This window comes from Heteronotia binoei, chromosome 6 (genome assembly GCF_032191835.1).
Source record: "Heteronotia binoei isolate CCM8104 ecotype False Entrance Well chromosome 6, APGP_CSIRO_Hbin_v1, whole genome shotgun sequence".
Taxonomy (NCBI): Eukaryota; Metazoa; Chordata; class Lepidosauria; order Squamata; family Gekkonidae; genus Heteronotia; species Heteronotia binoei.
In genome coordinates this window covers 142,750,843-142,771,855 of record NC_083228.1, presented here as the reverse complement: position 1 = coordinate 142,771,855, position 21,013 = coordinate 142,750,843, and the positions used below count along the sequence as shown (strand labels likewise).

The 21,013-nt window shown below is 50.2% G+C and overlaps 1 protein-coding gene across 1 annotated transcript in view; it reads right to left on the bottom strand.

Moving 5' to 3' along the window:
• RUBCN (rubicon autophagy regulator) overlaps positions 1–15,662 on the bottom strand; it is a 102,451-nt gene extending 86,789 nt beyond the window's left edge. Inside the window, exons 1-4 of the mRNA XM_060242840.1 lie at positions 15,492–15,662; positions 7,634–7,717; positions 2,808–2,967; positions 256–362 (exon numbers count right to left, since the gene is read on the bottom strand). Coding sequence (XP_060098823.1) covers positions 256–362; positions 2,808–2,967; positions 7,634–7,717; positions 15,492–15,530 — 390 coding nt within the window. The 5' untranslated portion in view covers positions 15,531–15,662. The remainder of the gene's footprint in view (positions 1–255; positions 363–2,807; positions 2,968–7,633; positions 7,718–15,491) is intronic.
• Positions 15,663–21,013: the final 5,351 nt, after the last annotated feature.

Genomic DNA, 21,013 nt, shown 5'->3' with positions numbered 1-21,013 from the left:
AGGAAGGAAGGAAGGAAGGAAGGAAGGAAGGAAGGAAGGAAGGAAGGAAGGAAGGAAGAGCTTAAGTAGTCCCTGTACTAAGAGCCCTGTAAAGCTCTTGGAGGATTGGCTACATGAGGGGTGTGTGGCCTAATATGCAAAGGAGTTCCTGCTACAAAAAAGCCCTGAACAATGAATCAGCATCTAGCAAGGGGAGTATTTCGCAAGGGGAAAAAGCATGCCAGAAGAGGCAAAACCAAGGAAGTCTTCCCTCACCATGGTGGTGTCGATCTGAGCGAGCAGACGAGGGTTATTCTGTTCCACAGCCTCCAAGCACTGCAACATGACTGTGACGTGGGCGTCGCTGAGCAGAAAAGCCGAATCTAGGAAAGGGGCAGGGGGAAGGAAAGAGATGGGACTTTTCAGCATTGAGACTGATACATTCTACTTCTCTTCTGGCCCCTCGTTCATATGGGAAAGTACACAATGCTATCTGATGAAGCGAGCCCTGACTCTCGAAAGCTCACATTCTGGAAATCTTGTCGGTATCTAAGGTGCTCGTGGTTTCGAATCCAACCACACCGTGTTTCTTTTCCAGCAGCCCAATGCCCTGAGCTTTGTACTAAGGAAGAGGTGGTGAGAGACGATGCCAGGACACCACCAAGGACTAAACTACAAGCCACACACTTATTTCAGTTCTCACCTCACGCTTCCCCAAAGGCAGGCTGCAACAACAAACACAAGATCCTAACAAAATATGAAACACTCAACGTGAATTTAAAAGTGTCCTGTCTTATGGTCATAAGGACATCAGAACAGTCCTGCTGGATCAGACCAATGGTCCATCTACTCCAGTAACCTGTCTCATGCAGTGGCCAACCAGTTCCTCTGCAGGGCCAACAACAGGGCAGAGAGGCTGAGGCCTTCCCTTGAGAGGAACATCAGAAGAGCCCTGCTGGATCAGACCAGGGAGGGTCCATCTAGTCCAGCATCCTGTCTCACACAGTGGCCACCCAGTTCCTCTGGAGGGCCAACAACAGGGCACAGAGGCTGAGGCCTTCCCTTTAGAGGAACATCAGAAGAGCCCTGCTGGATCAGACCAGGGAGGGTCCATCTAGTCCAGCCTTCTGTCTCACACAGTGGCCACCCAGTTCCTCTGGAGGGCCAACAACAGGGCAGAGAGGCTGAAGCCTTCATAAGGACATCAGAAGAGCCCTGCTGGATCAGACCAGTGAGGGTCCATCTAGTCCAGCATCCTGTCTCACACAGTGGCCACCCAGTTCCTCTGGAGGGCCAACAACAGGGCAGAGAGGCTGAGGCCTTCCTAAGAACATCAGAAGAGCCCTGCTGGATCAGACCAGTGAGGGTTCATCTAGTCCAGCATCCTGTCTCACACAGAGGACAACCAGTTCCTCTGGAGGGCCAACAACAGGGCAGAGAGACCAAGGCCTTCATAAGAAAATCAGAAGAGCCCTGATGGATCAGACCAGTGGTCCATCTAGTCCAGCATCCTGTCTCACACAGAGGACAACCAGTTCCTCTGGAGAGCCAACAACAGGGCAGAGAGGTCGAGACCTTCATTAGAACATCAGAAGAACTGTGCTGGATCAGATCGGTGGTCCATCTAGTCCAGCATCTGGTCTCTCACACAGTGGCCAACTTGTTCAGAGGAACAACAGGGCAGACAGACCGAGGCCTTCATAAGAATTTCAGAAGAGCCCTGTTGGATCAGACCAGTGACGGTCCATCTAGTACAGCCTCCTGTCTCAGTGGCCAACCAGTTCCTTTAGAGGGCCAAGAACAGAGGAAAAGAGGTTCAGGCCTTCATAAGATCAGAGTTGCTGTGCTTGATCAGACCATTGGTTCATCTAGTCCAGCATCTGGTCTCACACAGTGGCCAACTAGTTCCTCTGGAGGGCCAACAACAGGGCAGTGAGGCCTTCATAAAACACCAGAAGAGCCCTGCTGGATCAGACCAATGGTTCATCTAGTCCAGCATCTGGTCTCACACAGTGGCCGACTAGTTCCTCTGGAGGGCCAACAACAGGGCAGAAAGGCCGAGGCCTTCATAAGAACATCAGAAGAGCCCTGCTGGATCAGACCAGTGAGGGTCCATCCAGTCCAGCCTCCTGCCTCACACAGTGGCCAACCAGTTCCACTGGAGGGCCAACAACAGGGCAGAGAGGCCGAGGACTTCATAAGAACATCAGAAGAGCCCTGCTGGATCAGACCAGTGAGAGCCAATCTAGTCCAGCATCCTGCCTCACACAGTGGCCAACCGGTTCCTCTGGAGGGCCAACAACAGGGCAGAAAGGCCGAGGCCTTCATAAGAACATCGGAAGAGCCCTGCTGGATCAGACCAGTAAGGGTCCATCCAGTCCAGCCTCCTGCCTCACACAGTGGCCAACCAGTTCCACTGGAGGGTCAACAACAGGGCAGAGAGGCCGAGGCCTTCATAAGAACATCAGAAGAGCCCTGCTGGATCAGACCAGTGAAGGTCCATCCAGCCTCCTGCCTCACACAGTGGCCAACCAGTTCCTCTGGAGGGCCAACAACAGGGCTTAGAGGCCGAGGCCTTCATAAGAACATCAGAAGAGCCCTGCTGGATCAGACCAGTGAAGGTCCATCCAGCCTCCTGCCTCACACAGTGGCCAACCAGTTCCTCTGGCAAAGGGGCCGAGGCCTTCTCCTGATGTCGCCTCCTGGATCTGGGGATTCAGAGGCTTATCTGAACATGGAGGTTCCTCTCAGCCCCCTTCCCAGCAGCCACGGACAGACTTATCCTTTGGGCATAAGAGATGCCATCCCGGGTGCCGATTCCGTCTTGCCTGCATAGAATTTCTTGATGCACTGCTTGTTTCCCAGAAGGGGTTTCAGCTGAGCCGACAGGCAGTGGAACTGCAGGCTGTGCTGGAGCCAGAGCTCGGCTACGGCTCGGTCGCTGACGACATCCGCGTCGCGCTGCCTGCTCTCGTGCAGGTGGATGAACTGGAAGACAAACGGGCGCGTCTGAGACAAGGCAGGCGGGAAGAAGCAAGCTCACAAGGACAAGCAGGGTCGATCGCAGGCCTCTCTGGCCTACAGCGCCTCCCACACTGCACAGAAAGCACTTGCGGGACAGCTGCTTGATGTCCTGGCCTGACCAATGAGAGGCAAGGCGGTTTATGCTGCGGACAAGTCGCTATCCTCCAGCTCTCCCCTCTGCAAAGGAGGGGAAATTGACAACTTGGAGCTCGATCAGGGCTGGCCGAACTTGCTTAACGTAAGAGCCACACAGAATAAACGTCAGATGTTTGAGAGCTGGAAGACATGAATGTCCGATGTTTGGAGTCCTGGAGGGAAGGAGGCAAGCAAATAGATGAGGGAGGGAAGTGAGATGGAAAGAAAGCAACTTTAACGGCGTTCTCCAAGCTTCTGGCTGGCTCGGCTCGGCTCAGAGAAGTGCTTTAAAGAGAGAAATGCCTTCTCCAAGCCAGCCAGCCCTCGGGGTGGTGGGGGCTTTGGAGAGGAAAAAGAAGAATGGCAGATTTATACCCCACCCTTCTGTCTGAATCAGAGTCTCAGGGCAGCTTACAATCTCCTCTATCTTCTCCCCCCACAACAGACACCCTGTGAGGTGGGGGCAGATTTATACCCCGCCCTTCTCCCTGAATCAGAGACTCAGAGTGGCTCACAATCTCCTCTATCTTCTCCCCCCACAACAGACACCCTGTGAGGTGAGGGCAGATTTATACCCCGCCCTTCTCCCTGAATCAGAGACTCAGAGCGGCTCACAATCTCCTCTGTCTTCTCCCCCCACAACAGACACCCTATGAGGTAGGGGGAAAATTTATACCCCTCCCTTCTGTCTGAATCAGAGACTCAGAGCAGCTTACAATCTCCTATATCTTCCTCCCCCACAACAGACACTTTGTGTGGGAGGTGGGACTGAGAGAGCTCTGACAGAAGCTACCCTTTCAAGGACAACTCCTGCGACAGCGATGGCTGACCCAAGGCCATTTCAGCAGGTGCAAGTGGAGGAGTGGGGGAATCCAACCCGGTTCTCCCAGATAAGAGTCTGCCCACTTAACCACTACACCAAACTGTCTCTTCGTGTGTGTGAATATGTGTGAAAGAGCCCCATGTGGCTCCCGAGTCACAGTGTGGCCACCCCTGGGCTAGGTTGAGGCGATAGCAACTGAACACATGAAACGGGCTTATACGAAACCAGAGCATCAGTCCATCTGGGTCAGTCTTGTCTACTCAGACTGGAAGAGACAGGATCTCAGACAGAAGTCTTTCACATCACCTCCAGCCTGGTCCTTCCAAACTGGAGATGTCGGGTATTGAAGAGAAATGAAGCTGCCTTATACTGACCCCCTCCCCCCCTCCCAAAGAGTAATTAACACGTGGAATTCACTTCTGCACAAAGTGGGGGGTGGCTACAAGCAACAGGGGAAGTCCATTCGCTGCTATTAGCCGCAACAGTGGGAAAGGCTTCTAGAGTTCTGGCCCCACTGATGGACCTCCTGAGGGCACCTGGGCTTGGGCCGTTGCATCACACAGGGTGTTGGACTGGAGGGGCCAGTGGCCTGATCCAGCTTGGCCCATCAAGGGCTTCTCGCCAATGATTTTATGCTATTCGGCGGCAGTAGCTTTCTATTGTTTCCTGGCATAGATATGTGTCGCAATGGCTTTGCGGGGGAGTTGTTTGTCGCACATAACCGGAAGGCTGAAGCAGAGTGCACTGAGGTTCCATGAAAGAGACGCTGCATTCCTTTCCCCTGACCTTGAAGACCAAACACTTATCAAGACTGCCTCAGATACTGTTTTCAGTTTGGTTTTCAGTAGAACGATACCTAGCAGCTGTGTGCACGCTTCAGATTCAGCAGGAGCTCACAGGAGCAAAGCTCCTGAACCTTTCTGACGGCTCCCCCTCTTCCTCCCCACCTACCTTGTCCACTGAATAGGAGGTGCAGCTGTATAACAATCCCCGGATGAGGATGGATTTATATCCCGCCCTCCACTCCGAAGAGCCTCAGAGCGGCTCACAATCTCCTTTCCCTTCCTGCCCCACAACAGAAACCCTGTGAGGTAGATGAAGACATTGGATTTATATCCCGCCCTCCACTCCGAAGAGTCTCAGAGCGGCTCACAATCTCCTTTCCCTTCCTCCCCCACAACAGACACCCTGTGAGGTAGATGAAGGTGTTGGATTTATATCCCGCCCTCCACTCCGAAGAGTCTCAGAGCGGCTCACAATCTCCTTTCCCTTCCTCCCCCACAACAGACACCCTATGAGGTAGATGAAGATACTGGATTTATATCCCGCCCTCCACTCCGAAGAGTCTCAGAGCGGCTCACAATCTCCTTTACCTTCCTCCCCCACAACAGACACCCTGTGAGGTGGGTGGGTCTGAGAGGGCTCTCACAGCAGCTGCCCTTTCAAGGACAACTCCTACGAGAGCTATGGCTGACCGAAGGCCGTGCCAGCAGCTGCAAGTGGAGGAGTGAGGAATCAAACCCGGTTCTCCCAGATAAGAGTCCGTGCACTTAACCACTACACCAAACTGGCAGCCAGCTAGCCACCAGGGCCTTTGCCACACCCCCAGCAGCCCTCATTAACCCCTGGAGAAGCCTGCGCCACCCTTTCTCCACCTCTTAGGTGATTTTGGGTGGTGGGTGGCTTGCTAGCCGTTTGAATTGGGGGGGGGAGGGCAGCCAAGGAGAGCCCCAGGTGAGCGAGGCCTGCTTGGCCTGGCTGGATCTCTAGCCAGCCCGAGCAGGCCTTGCTCACCCAGGGCTCTCCTTTCTTGCATTGGATTGCTTTTGGCTGGGGGGGGGCAGCATATGCTAATGGGCTATGTTAATAAGCTCCACCACCTATTTTTCTACAAAACGACCCCTGGCTGTGTGTGTGTGGGGGGGGGGGGGAATGTATGAGACCCAATGCTCCTTCTAAGCTGTGGAATCTTGTGAGGAAAAATTCAACTTTGTGAGCTGCTGGCGTTAAAGTTGCGAGCTACTGCATAAATTAGTTTGCTTTGGGGCCATTTTTGCTCTGGGGCCTGAGAACCAGTCTATCTAAAGGACCGCCTTTCCCCATATTTTCCCCGAAGAGCACTGCATTCAGGAACTCAATATCTGTTCTCGATCCCTGGACCAAGGGAGGCCAGGCTAGGCTCTACATGGGCCAGGGCCTTCTCAGTGGCAGCACCAATGCTGTGGAATGCTCCCCCTGAGGCCATAAGAGCCCTGCGGGATCGCTCCCAATTCCGCAGGGCTTGTAAAACCGAACTTTTAAAACAGGCCTATAGTAACTAGTGGAAGAAGGCTGCAACTTCTATGTTTCTGGGCAATTCCACCAGAAGGACCACCAACATACAAATAGAAAATCTATAACAGGGAGAGCCAGTTTGGTGTAGTGGTTAAAGTGTGCGGACTCTTATCTGGGAGAACCGGGTTTGATTCCCCACTCCTCCACTTGCACCTGCTGGAATGGCCTTGGGTCAGCCATCGCTCTGGCAGAGGTTGTCCTTGAAAGGGCAGCTGCTGTGAGAGCCCCCTCAGCCCCACCCACCTCACAGGGTGTCTGTTGTGGGGGAGGAAGGGAAAGGAGATTGTGAGCCGCTCTGAGACTCTTCGGAGTAGAGGGCGGGATATAAATCCAATATCATCTTCTTCTTCTTCTTCTAATATAATCTGATCCACCTATGCTTCAAGATTTTGTATAGCACCCAATATCTTGCTTTTAAATTGTTAATTGTTCATGTTTTATCGTTTTAAACTTGTGACTGAGATTGTTGGTTTTACTATGACTATTAGCCGCCCTGAGTCCACTTTTGGAATGGGTGGGATATAAATTGAAGGTCAATAAAAATAAATAATTTGTTATGCTAATGAGCTCCACCACCTATTTTTCTACAAAACGACTCCTGGCTGTGTGTGTGGGGGGGAGGGGGGATGTATGAGACCCAATGCTCCTTCTAAGTTGTGGAGTCTTGTGAGCCAAAATTCTACTTTGTGAGATACTGGCATTAAAAGCTGTGAGCTACTGCATGAATTAAGAACCTAAGAGAAGCCATGTTGGATCAAGCCAATGGCCCATCCAGTCCAACACTCTGTGTCACACAGTGGCCAAAAAAACCAGGCGCCATCAGGTGGTCCGTCAGTGGGGCCAGGACACCAGAAGCCCTCTCACTGTTGCCCCCACCAGCACCAAGAAGACAGAGTGTTGCTACCTCAGACATAAGAACCTGAGAGAAGCCATGTTGGTTCAGGCTAATGGCCCATCCAGTCCAACATTCTGTGTCACACAGTGGCCAAATAAACCAGGTGCCATCAGGAGGTCCACCAGTGGGGCCAGGACATCAGAAGCCCTCTCACTGTTGCCCCCACCAGCACCAAGAAGACAGAATGTCGCTGCCTCAAACTTAAGAACCTAAGAAAAGCCATGTTGGATCAGGCCAATGGCCCATCCAGTCCAACACTCTGTGTCACACAGTGCCCAAAAAAAAACCCAAGTGCCATCAGGAGGTTCACAATTAGTTTGCTATGGGGCCATTATTGCTATGGGGCCTGACGGACTACAACGACCCACCTTCCCAGCTGCTCCCTCACAGCTCCCCACCCTGTATCCCTGCGTCTGTCTCCGTTCTCGGACAAGGGGCCTTACCTTCTCCACGTGATGGGCGGCATGGGGGCTCAGCCAACGGATGTCCTTCACAAACTGCCAGTAGTCCTTCTGCCGGAAACACACCTGTGCAAGAAGCACACACAGGTGAGATGGCCTGGCAGCACCAGCCCCCTCGAGTGCTAGATGAACATATGAAGCTGCCTTAGACTGAATCAGACCCTCGGTCCATCTAAGTCGGTATTGTCTACTCAGACAGGCAGCGGCTCTCCAGGGTCTCAAGCTGAGGTTTTCCACGCCTATTTAGTTGGAGATTCCGGGGGTTGAACCTGGGACCTTCTGCTTACCAAGCAGATGCTCTACCACTGAGCCACCGCCCCTCCCAGTCATAGTTCCTATGACTGATAGACAATTTAAAAACTGCTAAGTCACCAGACCCAGATGGCATACATCTGAAAGAACTCAAAGGTGAAATTGTGGATCTCCTGACAAAAATATGGAATCTTTCATGAAAATCTGCCTCCGTTCCTGAGGACTGGAAGGTAGCTAATGTCGCCCTTTCTCACAATACAAGAACTCGTGGGCACTCAAAGAAATTGCTGAGCAGTCAGATTAGAACAGATAAAAGGAAGAACTTCTTCACCCAAAGGGTGTAACCATGGAATTCACTGCCACAGGAGGTGGTGGCGGCTATAAGCATAGACAGCCTCAAGAGGGGATTGGATAAACATATGGAGCAGAGGTCCATCAGTGGCTATTAGCCACAGTGCATTGTTGGAACTCACTGTCTGGGGCAAGTGATGCTCTGTATTCGGGTGCTTGGGAGGGGCACAGTGGGAGGACTTCTGGTGTTCTGGCCCCACTGATGAACCTCCTCATAGCACCTGGGGTTTTTGGCCACTGTGTGACACAGAGTGTTGGACTGGATGAGCCATTGGCCTGATCCAACATGGTTTCTCTTATGTGACACAGAGTGTTGGACTGGAGGGGCCACTGGCCTGATCCAACATGGCTCCTCTTATGTTCTTATGTGACATAGAGTGTTGGATGGGCCATTGGCCTGATCCAACATGGCTTCTCTTATGTTCTTATGTGACACAGAGTGTTGGACTGGATGAGCCATTGGCGTGATCCAACATGGCTTCTCTTATGTGACATAGAGTGTTGGACTGGATGGGCCATTGGCCTGATCCAACATGGCTTCTCTTATGTTCTTAAGTGACACAGAGTGTTGGACTGGAAGGGCCACTGGCCTGATCCAACATGGCTTCTCTTATGTTCTTATGTGACATAGAGTGTTGGACTGGAGGGGCCACTGGCCTGATCCAACATGGCTTCTCTTATGTTCTTATGTGACACAGAGTGTTGGACTGGAGGGGCCATTGGCGTGATCCAACAGGGCTTCTCTTCTGTTCTTATGTGACACAGAGTGTTGGACTGGATGGGCCATTCACTTGATCCAACATGGCTTCCTCAGATACAGCTAGAAAGAGAGTCCATCAGTTCTTATATGTTGCAGAGTGGAGTGATTCCAGATGCTGAATGACAATAGCGGGTGAATGACAACAGCAGGGATGATTGGATTAGGTGTGCTATGCAGGGGAGTAGCATGTGTGGAGAAATCTGCATTTGTAGTGAGACAGGAAACCTAGGTCTTGATTCAGTCCAGGAGGATGCATTGTCTTGAGCTTCATTATCAGTTGCGATTCAGCAGTCTTTCTTTCTAATCTCCCCTTGAAACTCCTTTATAAGAAAACTGCTACTCTTAGCTCAGCAACTGAATGTCCTGGAAGGTTGAAATTTTCCTCTACCAGTTTTTGAATGTTGGGGTTTCTAGTTTATGTCCATTTATCATAGGGACTGGTCTGTTTCTGCATTGTAGAGAGTGGAAAGGTATTGCAGTTAACCTCTGAACCTTAGAATCAGGAGGTGTTATCAAGGGAAGGTCTCTGCCTCTTCACTCTGTTAGAGGAACTAAGAACATAAGAGAAGCCATGTTGGATCAGGTCAATGGCCCATCCAGTTCAATACTCCATGTTACACAGTGGACAAAAACCTGGTGCCATCAAGGAGGTCCACCAGCGGGGTCACTAAGTAAGACAGGATGCTGCACTAGATAGCCCACTAGTCTGATCCAGCAGGGCTCTTCTAATGTTCTTAAGAAGGCCTTGGCCTCTCTGTCCTGTTGTTGGCATTCCAGAAGAACTGGCTGGCCACTGTGTGAGACAAGAAGCTGGACTAGATGGACCCCCACTGGTCTGATCCCGCAGGGCTCTTCTGGTGTTCTTACAAAGACCTTGGCTTCTCTGCCCTGTTGTTGACCCTCCAGAAGAACTGCTTGACCACTATGTGGGGCAGGATGCTGGACTAGATGGACCTGATCCTGCAGGGCTCTTCTGATGTTCTTAGGAAGGCCTCAGCCTCTCGGCCCTGTTGTTGGCCCTCCAGAGGAACTGGCTGCCCACTGTGTGAGACAGAATGCTGGACTAGATGTACCCTCACTGGTCTGATCCAGCAGGCTGCTTATGGTGTTCTTATGAAGGTCTTGACGTCTCTGCTCTGTTGCTGGCCCTCCAGAGGAACTGGTTGGCCACTGTGTGGGACAGGATGCTGGACTAGATGGACCCTCACTGGTCTGATCCTGCAGGACTCTTCTGATGTTCTTATGAAGGTCTTGACTTCTCTGCCCCGTGGCTGGCCCTCCAGAGGAACTGGTTGGCCACTGTGTGGGACAGGAGGCTGGACTAGATGGACTACTGGTCTGATCCTGCAGGGTTATCTACTTGTGTTCTCATGGCTCATAGATGGATGGAGGCTTGTGCACAACTGGACTTAATCTGGTTCCAGTTAAACACCCTCCTAGGGAAAAACCTGCAAGATTTCCCTACAAAGAAGTTTCCTTCATGAGCTGCTACCCAAGAACCTTGGAACTGGAGATGCCCGTGTGTGGTCCAGAGGCATCTTAATTATAAAGTACCTGAACAACAGGTGTCCTGTCTATGCTCCTCCCCAAATACTGAATCTAGTTTCTGGACTCTGTGATGGACTGCTGCTGAACCCTCTTAGGCCTAGTTACAGCCTGTTAACTACTAGAACCACCACATAAAAACAAGAGCATATCTTTTGTTGGAGAAGAAAAGCTTTACAAAACAGACCATTCGCTATCGTTTCAAAAGAACAATGCTCCAGAGACAAGATAATCCAGACAAGTTAATAACTTATTGTTGTGACTGCAGAGGACATCTGACGTCAAAAGGAAGCAATTTAAGTCGTTCAACAACTAACAGAAACCAGGCCAGGGAACTTGGCTAAGAATGTGACACTCTGCAAGAGGAAGGAAGAGAAAAGGAAATTACAATCATGGTCTATGAAAGCATGTAGAAACAGGGACGGCTCTCTTGAAACAGGGGCTCACCCACTCCAACTGACTGGCTGTTGGCTCAGGGCAAACAAAAGAAAACACTTCTTCTTCTTCTTCAAAATAGGATACTCAATTTGGGGAGTTCATTGCCACCAAATGCTGCTTTTGGAATCGGCCAAAAATACAAAAGCAACGGTTAAGGGGAGGTAGCTAATAAGAACATAAGAACATAAGAGAAGCCATGTTGGATCAGGCCAATGGCCCATCCAGTCCAACATTCTGTATCACACAGTGGCCAAAAATTTATATATATACACACACTGTGTCTAATAGCCACTGATGGACCTCTGCTCCATATTTTTATCTAACCCCCCTCTTGAAGCTGGCTATGCTTGTAGCCGCCACCACCACATAAAACAAGAGCATATCTTTTGCTGGAGAAGAAAAGCTTTACAAAACAGATTATTCGCTATCGTTTACAGATAATCAGATGTTCATCTTGGATTTTTATGACTGGAAAATGTATGGAATTGTTTTTATTGTATATTCTGGTTTTTTTAATATTCCATGTGGTTTTTAACTGTTGTTAGTTCCCCTGAGTCCATTAGGGGACGGGATATAAATCTGACAAAATAAATAAACTTTGAAGAATGCAAACACAATCTGTTTTTCTTTTTTTTGCAAAAATGTTGATAGTGATATAGCATAACCCACATGCAAACTTCAAAGGTCATTATTACATTTAAAAACATTATTACATTTATTACATTACAGGCAGAAATACACCCTTCTGAAATATAATCTTATAGGGACCAAACCTATACGCAGTCCTCTTGGGCTGAATGAAGAAGAAACATTCTCTGTAACAGCCAAAAACCAGCCCCTTGGGTACAAAGACATCAAGGTTTGTAACACACAACAGACCTGTTTCAAATCGATATCAAACTGTTAGTCTTCATAGGGCTTGCGGGACTTCCCCTAACACTAGTCTGTGGCAGTGTTATAGAAGAAGAAGAAGACTGCAGATTTATACCCCGCCCTTCTCTCTGAATCAGAGACTCAGAGCGGCTTACAATCTCCTATATCTTCTCCCCCCACAAGAGACACTCTGTGAGGTAGGTGGGGCTGAGAGAGCTCTAACAGAAGCTGCCCTTTCAAGGACAACTCCTGCGAGAGCCATGGCTGACCCAAGGCCATTCCAGCAGGTGCAAGCGGAGGAGTGGGGAATCAAACCCGGTTCTCCCAGATAAGAGAGCTATGGCTGACCCAAGGCCATTCCAGCAGGTGCAAGTGGAGGAGTGGGGAATCAAACCCGGTTCTCCCAGATAAGAGAGCTCTGGCTGACCCAAGGCCATTCCAGCAGGTGCAAGTGGAGGAGTGGGGAATCAAACCCGGTTCTCCCAGATAAGAGTCCGCACACTTCACCACTACACCAAACTGGTGTAACAAGTCTGTGGCAGCAAGCTTCCCGTAGCGACTACAGGAATGGAACAGACTGTCCACCCGGAAGCAGCATGATCTCGTTTCTTAACGTCACTTTCAGAATTTTAAATCCAAGAAGTCCATTATAGGAAACTTAGGTTGCCCTCAGCCTGCTCCATAGATGCCTTTGGCAGGATACTTCCTAAGGGAACTGAGAAGAAGGATGAGCAGAGGGCTGAGAGCAATACTCCCCTCTAAGCTGGTGGAACCAGCTGCCGGAAGAGGTGAGGGCCCTGCGGGACCTAGGGCAGTTCCGCAGGGCCTGCAAGACAGTCCTCTTCCGGCTGGCCTATAACTAATTGACACTGAGAATTTTTGGATGGAGCTGGAGTGCATTCTGACAGACCGCTGGTTTTTATGTTCTATGTTTTATCAATTTATTGTTTTAACTGTTGCCATGTAATTGTTTTTAAGCCAAACCTATGTAAGTTTTATATGTTGTAAGCCGCCCTGAGCCACTTCGGTGGGAAGGGCGGGATATAAATCAAAATATAAATAAATAAACAAACAAACAAACAAACACGCAAGCAAGCAAGCTGTGGAGTCTTGTGAGCAAAAATTCTACTTTGTTAACTACTGGCATCAAAAGTTGTGAGCTCCTGCATAAATCAGCTTACCCTGGGGCCATTTTGCCTCACCTAAGACAAAAATGTGTGTGTACCAGAGACTAAAAAACTGTGAGCCAGCTCACACTCACTCAGCTTAGAGGCAACACCGGCTGAGACTCAGACGGGCCGAAGCAAGCAAGACCGAGCAGGTGAGTGGTGCTTTAAACGGACGGGGCGGGCTCCGGAGTTTCAAAATTCTCAAGCTGGGTTGTAAAGAAAAACAGTGGCGGCAGCTCCTTTCTTCCGCTCGGTGTCTTGAGTGCCTGAACCAAGCACCCAGAATAGTGGTCCCAAACCTTTTTAAGCCTATGGATGCCTCTGGAATCTGACACGGCTTGCTGAGTGCAGCCGCAAAATGGCTGCCGCAGCTCACCTTCGGTCCCACAGTGAAGATCTTTGTACTGTGACGGCTGCTGCCAGGGCCGTCGCCAGGATTTTAAAAGTCAGGAGGGAGGCATTTTAAGAAGTCCGGGGGAGGGGGGGCCCTTTCCCGTCCACTGCAGGGCTTGCCACTTCTCAGGAGCTTTCTGGGGTGGGGGCAAAAAGCTGGAGGCTCTAAGAACATAAGAGAAGCCATGTTGGATCAGGCCAATGGCCCATCCAGTCCAACACTCTGTGTCACATAAGAATATAAGAGAAGCCATGTTGGATCAGGCCAGTGGCCCATCCAGTCCAACACTCTGTGTCACACAGTGGCAAAAAAAAAATTATACATACACACACACTGTGGCTAATAGCCACTGATGGACCGTATTTTTATCTAAACCCCTCTTGAAGGTGGCTATGCTTGTGGCCGCCACCACCTCCTGTGGCAGTGAATTCCACATGTTAATCACCCTTTGGGTGAAGAAGGACTTCCTTTTATCTGTTTTAACCTGGCTGCTCAGCAATTTCATCGAATGCCCACGAGTTCTTGTATTGTGAGAAAGGGAGAAAAGTACTTCTTTCTCTACTTTCTCCATCCCATGCATAATCTTGTAAACCTCTATCATGTCACCCCGCAGTCGACGTTTCTCCAAGCTAAAGAGTCCCAAGCGTTTCAACTTTTCTTCATAGGGAAAGTGCTCCAGCCCTTTAATCATTCTAGTTGCCCTTCTCTGCACTTTCTCCAATGCTGTAATATCCTTTTTGAGATGCGGCGACCAGAACTGCACACAGTACTCCAAATGAGACCGCACCATCGATTTATACAGGGGCATTATAATACTGGCTGATTTGTTTTCAATTCCTTTCCTAATAATTCCCAGCATGGCGTTGGCCTTTTTTATTGCAAACGCACACTGTCTTGACATTTTCAGTGAATTATCTACCATGACCCCAAGATCTCTCTCTTGGTCTGTCTCTGCCAGTTCACACCCCATCAACTTGTATTTGTAGCTGGGATTCTTGGCCCCAATGTGCATTACTTTGCACTTGGCCACATTGAACCGCTCTGAAAGCGGCCAGGTCGAGGCAGCTAATCCTAAAACTTTGGAGGTACTGCACCTTGAGGGAAAGAGCGGAGGGGTTTCAGGAACATATGAACCTATGAAGCCGCCTTATATTGAATCAGACCCTCTTGGGTCCATCAAAGTCAGTACTGTCTACTCAGACTGGCAGCGGCTCTGCAGGGTCTCAAGCTGAGATTTTTCACACCTATTTGCCTGGCCCCTTTCACCTCCCACCACCTCCCTCTCCCCCACCCCCACCCTGGCACGTTGCAACCAACAGCCGAATCTCCAAAGGTGTCACGTTCTGAGGGTGCAGGCAGGCAGGAGTTCAAAGCCAGTCCAAGGTCAAAGTCCAGGAAGTCAAGCAGGGGCCGAGTCACCAAAGCAAAATCACAAACTGGAATCTGAAGTCAATGTCCAAAAGCCAAAAGGTCAGGTTGCCAAGGAGATCAAGCAGGTCAGGATCAGGAAGGAGCGTGGATGCAAGCCAGAGAATAGACTTGTTGCTTCCACAAGGTTACCAGGTCTTGGGTGGGAGCTATATGGGAGTCTCAATCAGCCTGCTCCCTGGGTGGCAGTGACTCTGCTAGAACTCAGGGCTGAGAGATCTGAAGCATCAACGTGCCTCATGTCTTCGCTCTGAAAGTTCTTTCCGGAGCCTGCTTCAAACTCTTGAGATGGGAGGAGGAGAGCTTGGAGGAGATTGATCAGTCAACAGCTAACACTGGTGCCTGGAGAGTGATTGATGGGCCAGCTGCTGTTTGTTCAGCTGAGGAACTGGCTGGCAACTCTTCCAGGTCTGTTAACCCTTCCAGCTCCTCCTCGTCAGGGCTCATGACAAAAGGCTAATTGAGAAACCTCGCTGGACAAAAGCCTCACCCGGTCCTATACATACCTGGGGCACACCAGGAAACGTTTGGGCGGCTGCTGCCGCACCTACAAGCACCACGCTGGGGACGCTGACCTACCACAACAGCATCCGCACGAATTCCAAAGAAAGCCATCCAAGGGGAACCTACCTTGTCCGGGATGAGTCCGTGGTAGAGGATGCTGTGCATGTCCCTGCAGAGCCGCTCCAGGCCGCCATATTTAGACCAGACGTTGGGATGGTTGATGGAGACCAGGCCCTCCACGGTGGTCTTCAGGTTCCCGAGCAACTTCCAGTGCTCTCTCCTGAAAGAGCACGAAAGCGTTGGATTCGCACACGACACTTCCTCCTGCTTGTTTTTTAGAGAGGAGGGAGTAGTCTATGTCTTGCAGGAAGCACAGGAGCTTACAAAGAGTGCGACGTCCCACTCACAGAACAAAGCCGGAGTCTGGTCGCACCTTTCAGACCCACAAAGTTCATTCATAACGAAAGCTGTCAGATGCAGGTATCAGACAATGAAATGGGGTACAGTGAGAAGTGCTACATATAGCTGGTATAGTGGTTGGTCATGCAAAATAGTGCCAAATCAGAATCTGTGCCAAAATAGTACACTTAACAAACTGAAAGAACAACCAGTTTGGGTTTAGATGTTGTGTTGGACAACAGCAAAGTCAATAAAACATGCCAAAATTGAAGAGTGATGGCGAGTGATGGATAAGGGAGGAACAGTGGCTCAGCGGTAGAGCATCTGCTTGGGAAGCAGAAGGTCCCAGGTTCAATCCCCGGCATCTCCAACTAAAAGGGTCCAGGCAGGTAGGGGTGAAAAACCTCAGCTTGAGACCCTGGAGAGCCTCTGCCAATCAGGGGAGGGACAGTGGCTCAGTGGTAGAGCATCTGCTTGGGAAGCAGAAGGTCCCAGGTTCAATCCCCAGCATCTCCAATTAAAAAGGGTCCAGGCAAATAGGCGTGAAAAACCTCAGCTTGAGAGCCTGGAGAGCCACTGCCAGTCAAGGGAGGGACGGTGGCTCAGTGGTAGAGCATCTGCTTGGCAAACAGAAGGTCCCAGGTTCAATCCCCGGCATCTCCAACTAAAAGGGTCCAGGCAGGTAGGGGTGAAAAACCTCAGCTTGAGACCCTGGAGAGCCTCTGCCAATCAGGGGAGGGACAGTGGCTCAGCGGTAGAGCATCTGCTTGGGAAGCAGAAGGTCCCAGGTTCAATCCCCAGCATCTCCAATTAAAAAGGGTCCAGGCAAATAGGCGTGAAAAACCTCAGCTTGAGACCCTGGAGAGCCTCTGCCAGTCAAGGGAGGGACGGTGGCTCAGCGGTAGAGCATCTGCTTGGGAAGCAGAAGGTCCCAGGTTCAATCCCTGGCATCTCCAACTAAAAGGGTCCAGGCAAATAGGCGTGAAAAACCTCAGCTTGAGACCCTGGAGAGCCGCTGCCAGTCTGAGTAGACAAGACTGACTTTGATGGACCGATGGGGGTCTGATTCAGTATAAGGCAGCTTCATATGTGAGAGTGTCGCAGGCAATAAATGCAGAATCTGTTAATTGATCTCTAGCTAGTCTAGGCTGGGTTAAACGCTATATACTGTAGCTAGTTAATGCTGGGTGTTCCTGTCTACCTTTTTGCGTGCTTTATCACTGCCCACCAGCTATATGTAACTCTGTTCACTGTACCTCATTTCATTGTCTGATGAAGTGTGTACGCACACGAAAGTTCACATTCTGAATAAAGCTTACATTGTCTGATGGAGTCTGCTTCTAGCACACAAAAGCTTACATTCTGAGAGCCGGTTTGGTGCAGTGGTTAAGTGTGCAGGCTCTTATTTGGGAGAACCGGGTTTGATTCCCCACTCCTCCACTTGCAGCTGTCGGAATGGCCTTGGGTCAGCCATTGCTCTCACACAGCAATCCTTGAAAGGGCAACTTCTGTCAGAGCTCTCTCAACCTACCACCTACCTCACAGGGTGTTTGCTGTGGGGGAAGAAGATAAAGGAGATTGTGAGCCACTCTGAGACTCAGATTCAGAGTGAAGGGCGGGATAGAAATCCAATACCTTCTTATCTCCTTCATCTCAATAAAACGTTGTTGGGTCTTAAAGGTGCCGCTGGACTCAAACTATGTCTGCAAAAGAGCACCGACTACACAGTGTCACCCCACAAAGTTCTTCAAAATTCCTCCTCAGAAATCCACCTTCCCTGGGCACTCTAGTCTACCCCCTTCACCCCCACCTCTCCTTCTCATATGAATCTTCCACTCCCATTCCCTACCCCATTTAGTTTCCTCATAATCTAGATTTTAGGTTCCTTGGGTCAGGGAATTTTAGATCATGTAATTGTTCAGCTCCATAAGAACATAAAAGATGCCATGTTGGATCAGTCCAATGGCCCCTCCAATCTAACACTCTGTGTCACAAAGTGGCCAAAGCCCAGGCGCCATCAGGAGGTCCATCAGCAGGACCAGAACTCCAGAAGCCCTCCCACTGTGCCCCTCACAAGCATCACAGCCCCATAAGAGAAGTCAAGTTAGATCAAGCCAATGGCCCATCCAGCCCAACACTCTGTTTCACACAGTGCCCAGAAAACCAGGTGCCCTCAGGAGGTCCACCAGCAGGTCCAGAACTCCACAAGCCCTCCCACTGTGCCCCCCAAAGCACCAAGAATAAAGGACATCACTGCCCCAGACATAACGGCATAAGAGAAGTCATGTTAGATCAAGCCAATGGCCCAACCAGCCCAATACTCTGTGTCACATAGTGCCCAGAAAACCAGGTGCCCTCAGGAGGTCCACCAGCAGGTCCAGAACTCCACAAGCCCTCCCACTGTGCCCCCCAAAGCACCAAGAATAAAGGACATCACTGCCCCAGACATAACGACATAAGAGAAGCCATGTTAGATCAAGCCAATGGCCCATCCAGCCCAACACTCTGTGTCACACAATGCCCAAAAAACCAGGTGCCCTCAGGAGGTCCACCAGCAGGACCAGAACTCCAGAAGCCCTCCCACTGTGCCCCTCACAAGCATCACTGGCCCAGACATAATGACATAAGAGAAGCCATGTTAGATCAAGTCAGTGGCCCACCCTGTCCAGCACTCTGTGTCATCATCATCCATTTGGATAGCCCTGAAGAAACAAGAGGTTGGCTCACAAAGGTTCGTTCCATTAATGGCTCGAAATTTTCTTCCAAAGCTAGAAGGCCTTCTTGCACCATTCAGAATTGTCACTGTTAGCTGAATGGATCGATGCAATTAGCAGAATCTGCAGGATCTAACTCGACAGACAGACAGAATGCTTCCCAAGCAGCAAGCTAGGAGGAGGAGACGAAGAAGACAAAGACAAATAGTTGGTTTTTCTACCCCGCTCTTCATTACCCGAAGGAGTCTCAGAGCAGCTTACAATCGCTTTCCAAATAGGGATATTGGCTGTTTATCTCATTACGTATACTAAATCCATCCTTCATCATATTTTAATGTATTTTTCTTCTAATGGCAAACTATATGTATATAGATCCCAGCGGGCAGCCGTGTTGGTCTGAAGCAGTCGAACAAAGCAGGAGTCGAGTTGCACCTTTAAGACCAACCAAGTTTTATTGAGAACGTAAGCTGGATTCCTCGTCTGATGGGAGTGTGCTTAAGAGCACACGAAAACTTACGTTCTAAATAAAAACGGGTTGGTCTTAGAGGTGCCACTTGACTCCTGTTTTGTTCAACGATATGTATGTTACCTGTTAAAAAGGTAAATTAGTTGGGCCAGACTGGGCCCATCTCGGAGGAGCAGCCAAGAGGCGGCAGCGGCGCAGGCAAAACCAGAGAGGGGGAGGGCGGAGGCGGGACGGGGGTGTGGCGGGCCGCGAGTCCGGGCCCTTTTAGGGCCTGGACTCGCGGCTCACCGCGCCCCCGGCCCGCCTCCACCCCCCCTCCGATTCCACCACAGAGGCGGAGCGGGCGAGGCCGCCGTGCCGCTGCCGCCCCCCCCCCCCGCCCCGGCCTGGGCCCATCTCGGGGGGGGGGTGGCCGCGGCGGGCGGAGAAGGGGCGCCCGCTCCGGGGCGGGGTGGCTCGCCGCGCTCCCCGGCGCCGTTCCCCCCTCCCAGCTCCACCCCAGTGTCTCCTGGCTCCACCCCCAAAGTCTCCTGGCTCCACCCCCAAAGTCCCAGATATTTCTGGGATTGGACTTGGCAACCCTATGTTTATTTATGTGTTTTTCTTGAATTACTTTTATAACTTGAATTGTTCTCACAGTTTCATGCCCATCGCCTCAGCGACCCTGTTTGGGTTAAAGGCCACATTTCAAAGTTTTAAATAAATAAACAATTACAATAGTACAAGGAGAGATGGAACAAAAATGTAATATGTGTAATTTTTTTCTTTTTTTAATGGAACAGGGTGTCCTAACTATGCAGGCTAACGTCGTATAAAATGGACTACGCACTTCACATTCCATCAGCGCTTTCATTTGATTAAATTTGCATTTTAAAAGCTTAAAAAAAAAAAAGGTAAATTAGTTGGATGGGAAAAACGTCTGAGAAAGAAATGCCCTCTTTTTGGCCCTTATACAATATAGTCATTAACAGACGTTCTCTCATTTTGAGATATTACTGTTTTATTGCTTTCTCACGCTCATGCCACCCAGATAAAAGGTTTGCTCAATTTGTTAATTTTACTATTGAACATATGAAGCTGCCTTATACTGAATCAGACCTGTGGTCCATCAAAGTCAGTATTATCTTCTCAGACTGGCAGCGGCTCTCCAGGGTCTCAAGCTGAGGTTTTTCACGCCTAATTGCCTGGACCCTTTTTTGGAGATGCCAGGGATTGAACCTGGGACCTTCTGCTTCCCAAGCCGATGCTCTACCACTGAGCCACCGTCCCTCCCCTATATTCTGTCATTGGATCTTAAATTGGTACCATTTTGCATTCTAAACCACTGCCTACCAGGCTCTGTGTAGTTCTGCCCACTGTACCGGATTCCTCGTCTGATGAAGCGTGCACGGAGCACACGAAAGCTTACGTTCCGAATAAAATTTTGTTGGTCTTAAAGGTGCCCTTGACTCCTACTTTGTTCTACTGCTTCAGACCAACACGGCTGCCCGCTTGGCCCATCCAGACCGCGACAGACACCCCACAACAGACACCCCGTGAGGCTGGCAGGGCTGAGGGAGCTCTGAGAAAACTGTGACTGACCCAAGATCACCCAGGTGGCTTCACGTGCAGGAGGAGTGGGGAATCCAGCCCAGTTATCCAGGCTGGCTTTTAACCACTAAACCAAGGTGGCTCTCGTTTAGCCCCAACAAACTGGCAAAGGGAACCGGCAACGTAGAAAGGGGTGTGCGGACAACGGATACCCGCTGTGCTTGGCTGCAAACTGGCTTACAAAGAGAAGCCACGCAGATGCAACTCAGTTACACTGCTACAAAGGAGTCACTGTTCTAAGCTGGAATTACTCCAATTTTTTCCTCTCTCGCTAAAAAAAAAAGAACTAGATTCGTCGTGCTCTAAAAACAGCTACTTTTGTTTTCCCTGCACCATCCCCGAGCGCTGATGAATGTTGCCTGGGGAAAGTTCAAGGCTCTCTTAAAGAACTCACAGTAACCACAAAGGGAGAACCAGATTCACTGCTCGATGCAAACCCGCAGCCAGAAACAATAAAAAGGCATGAAGCTTCCTTATAC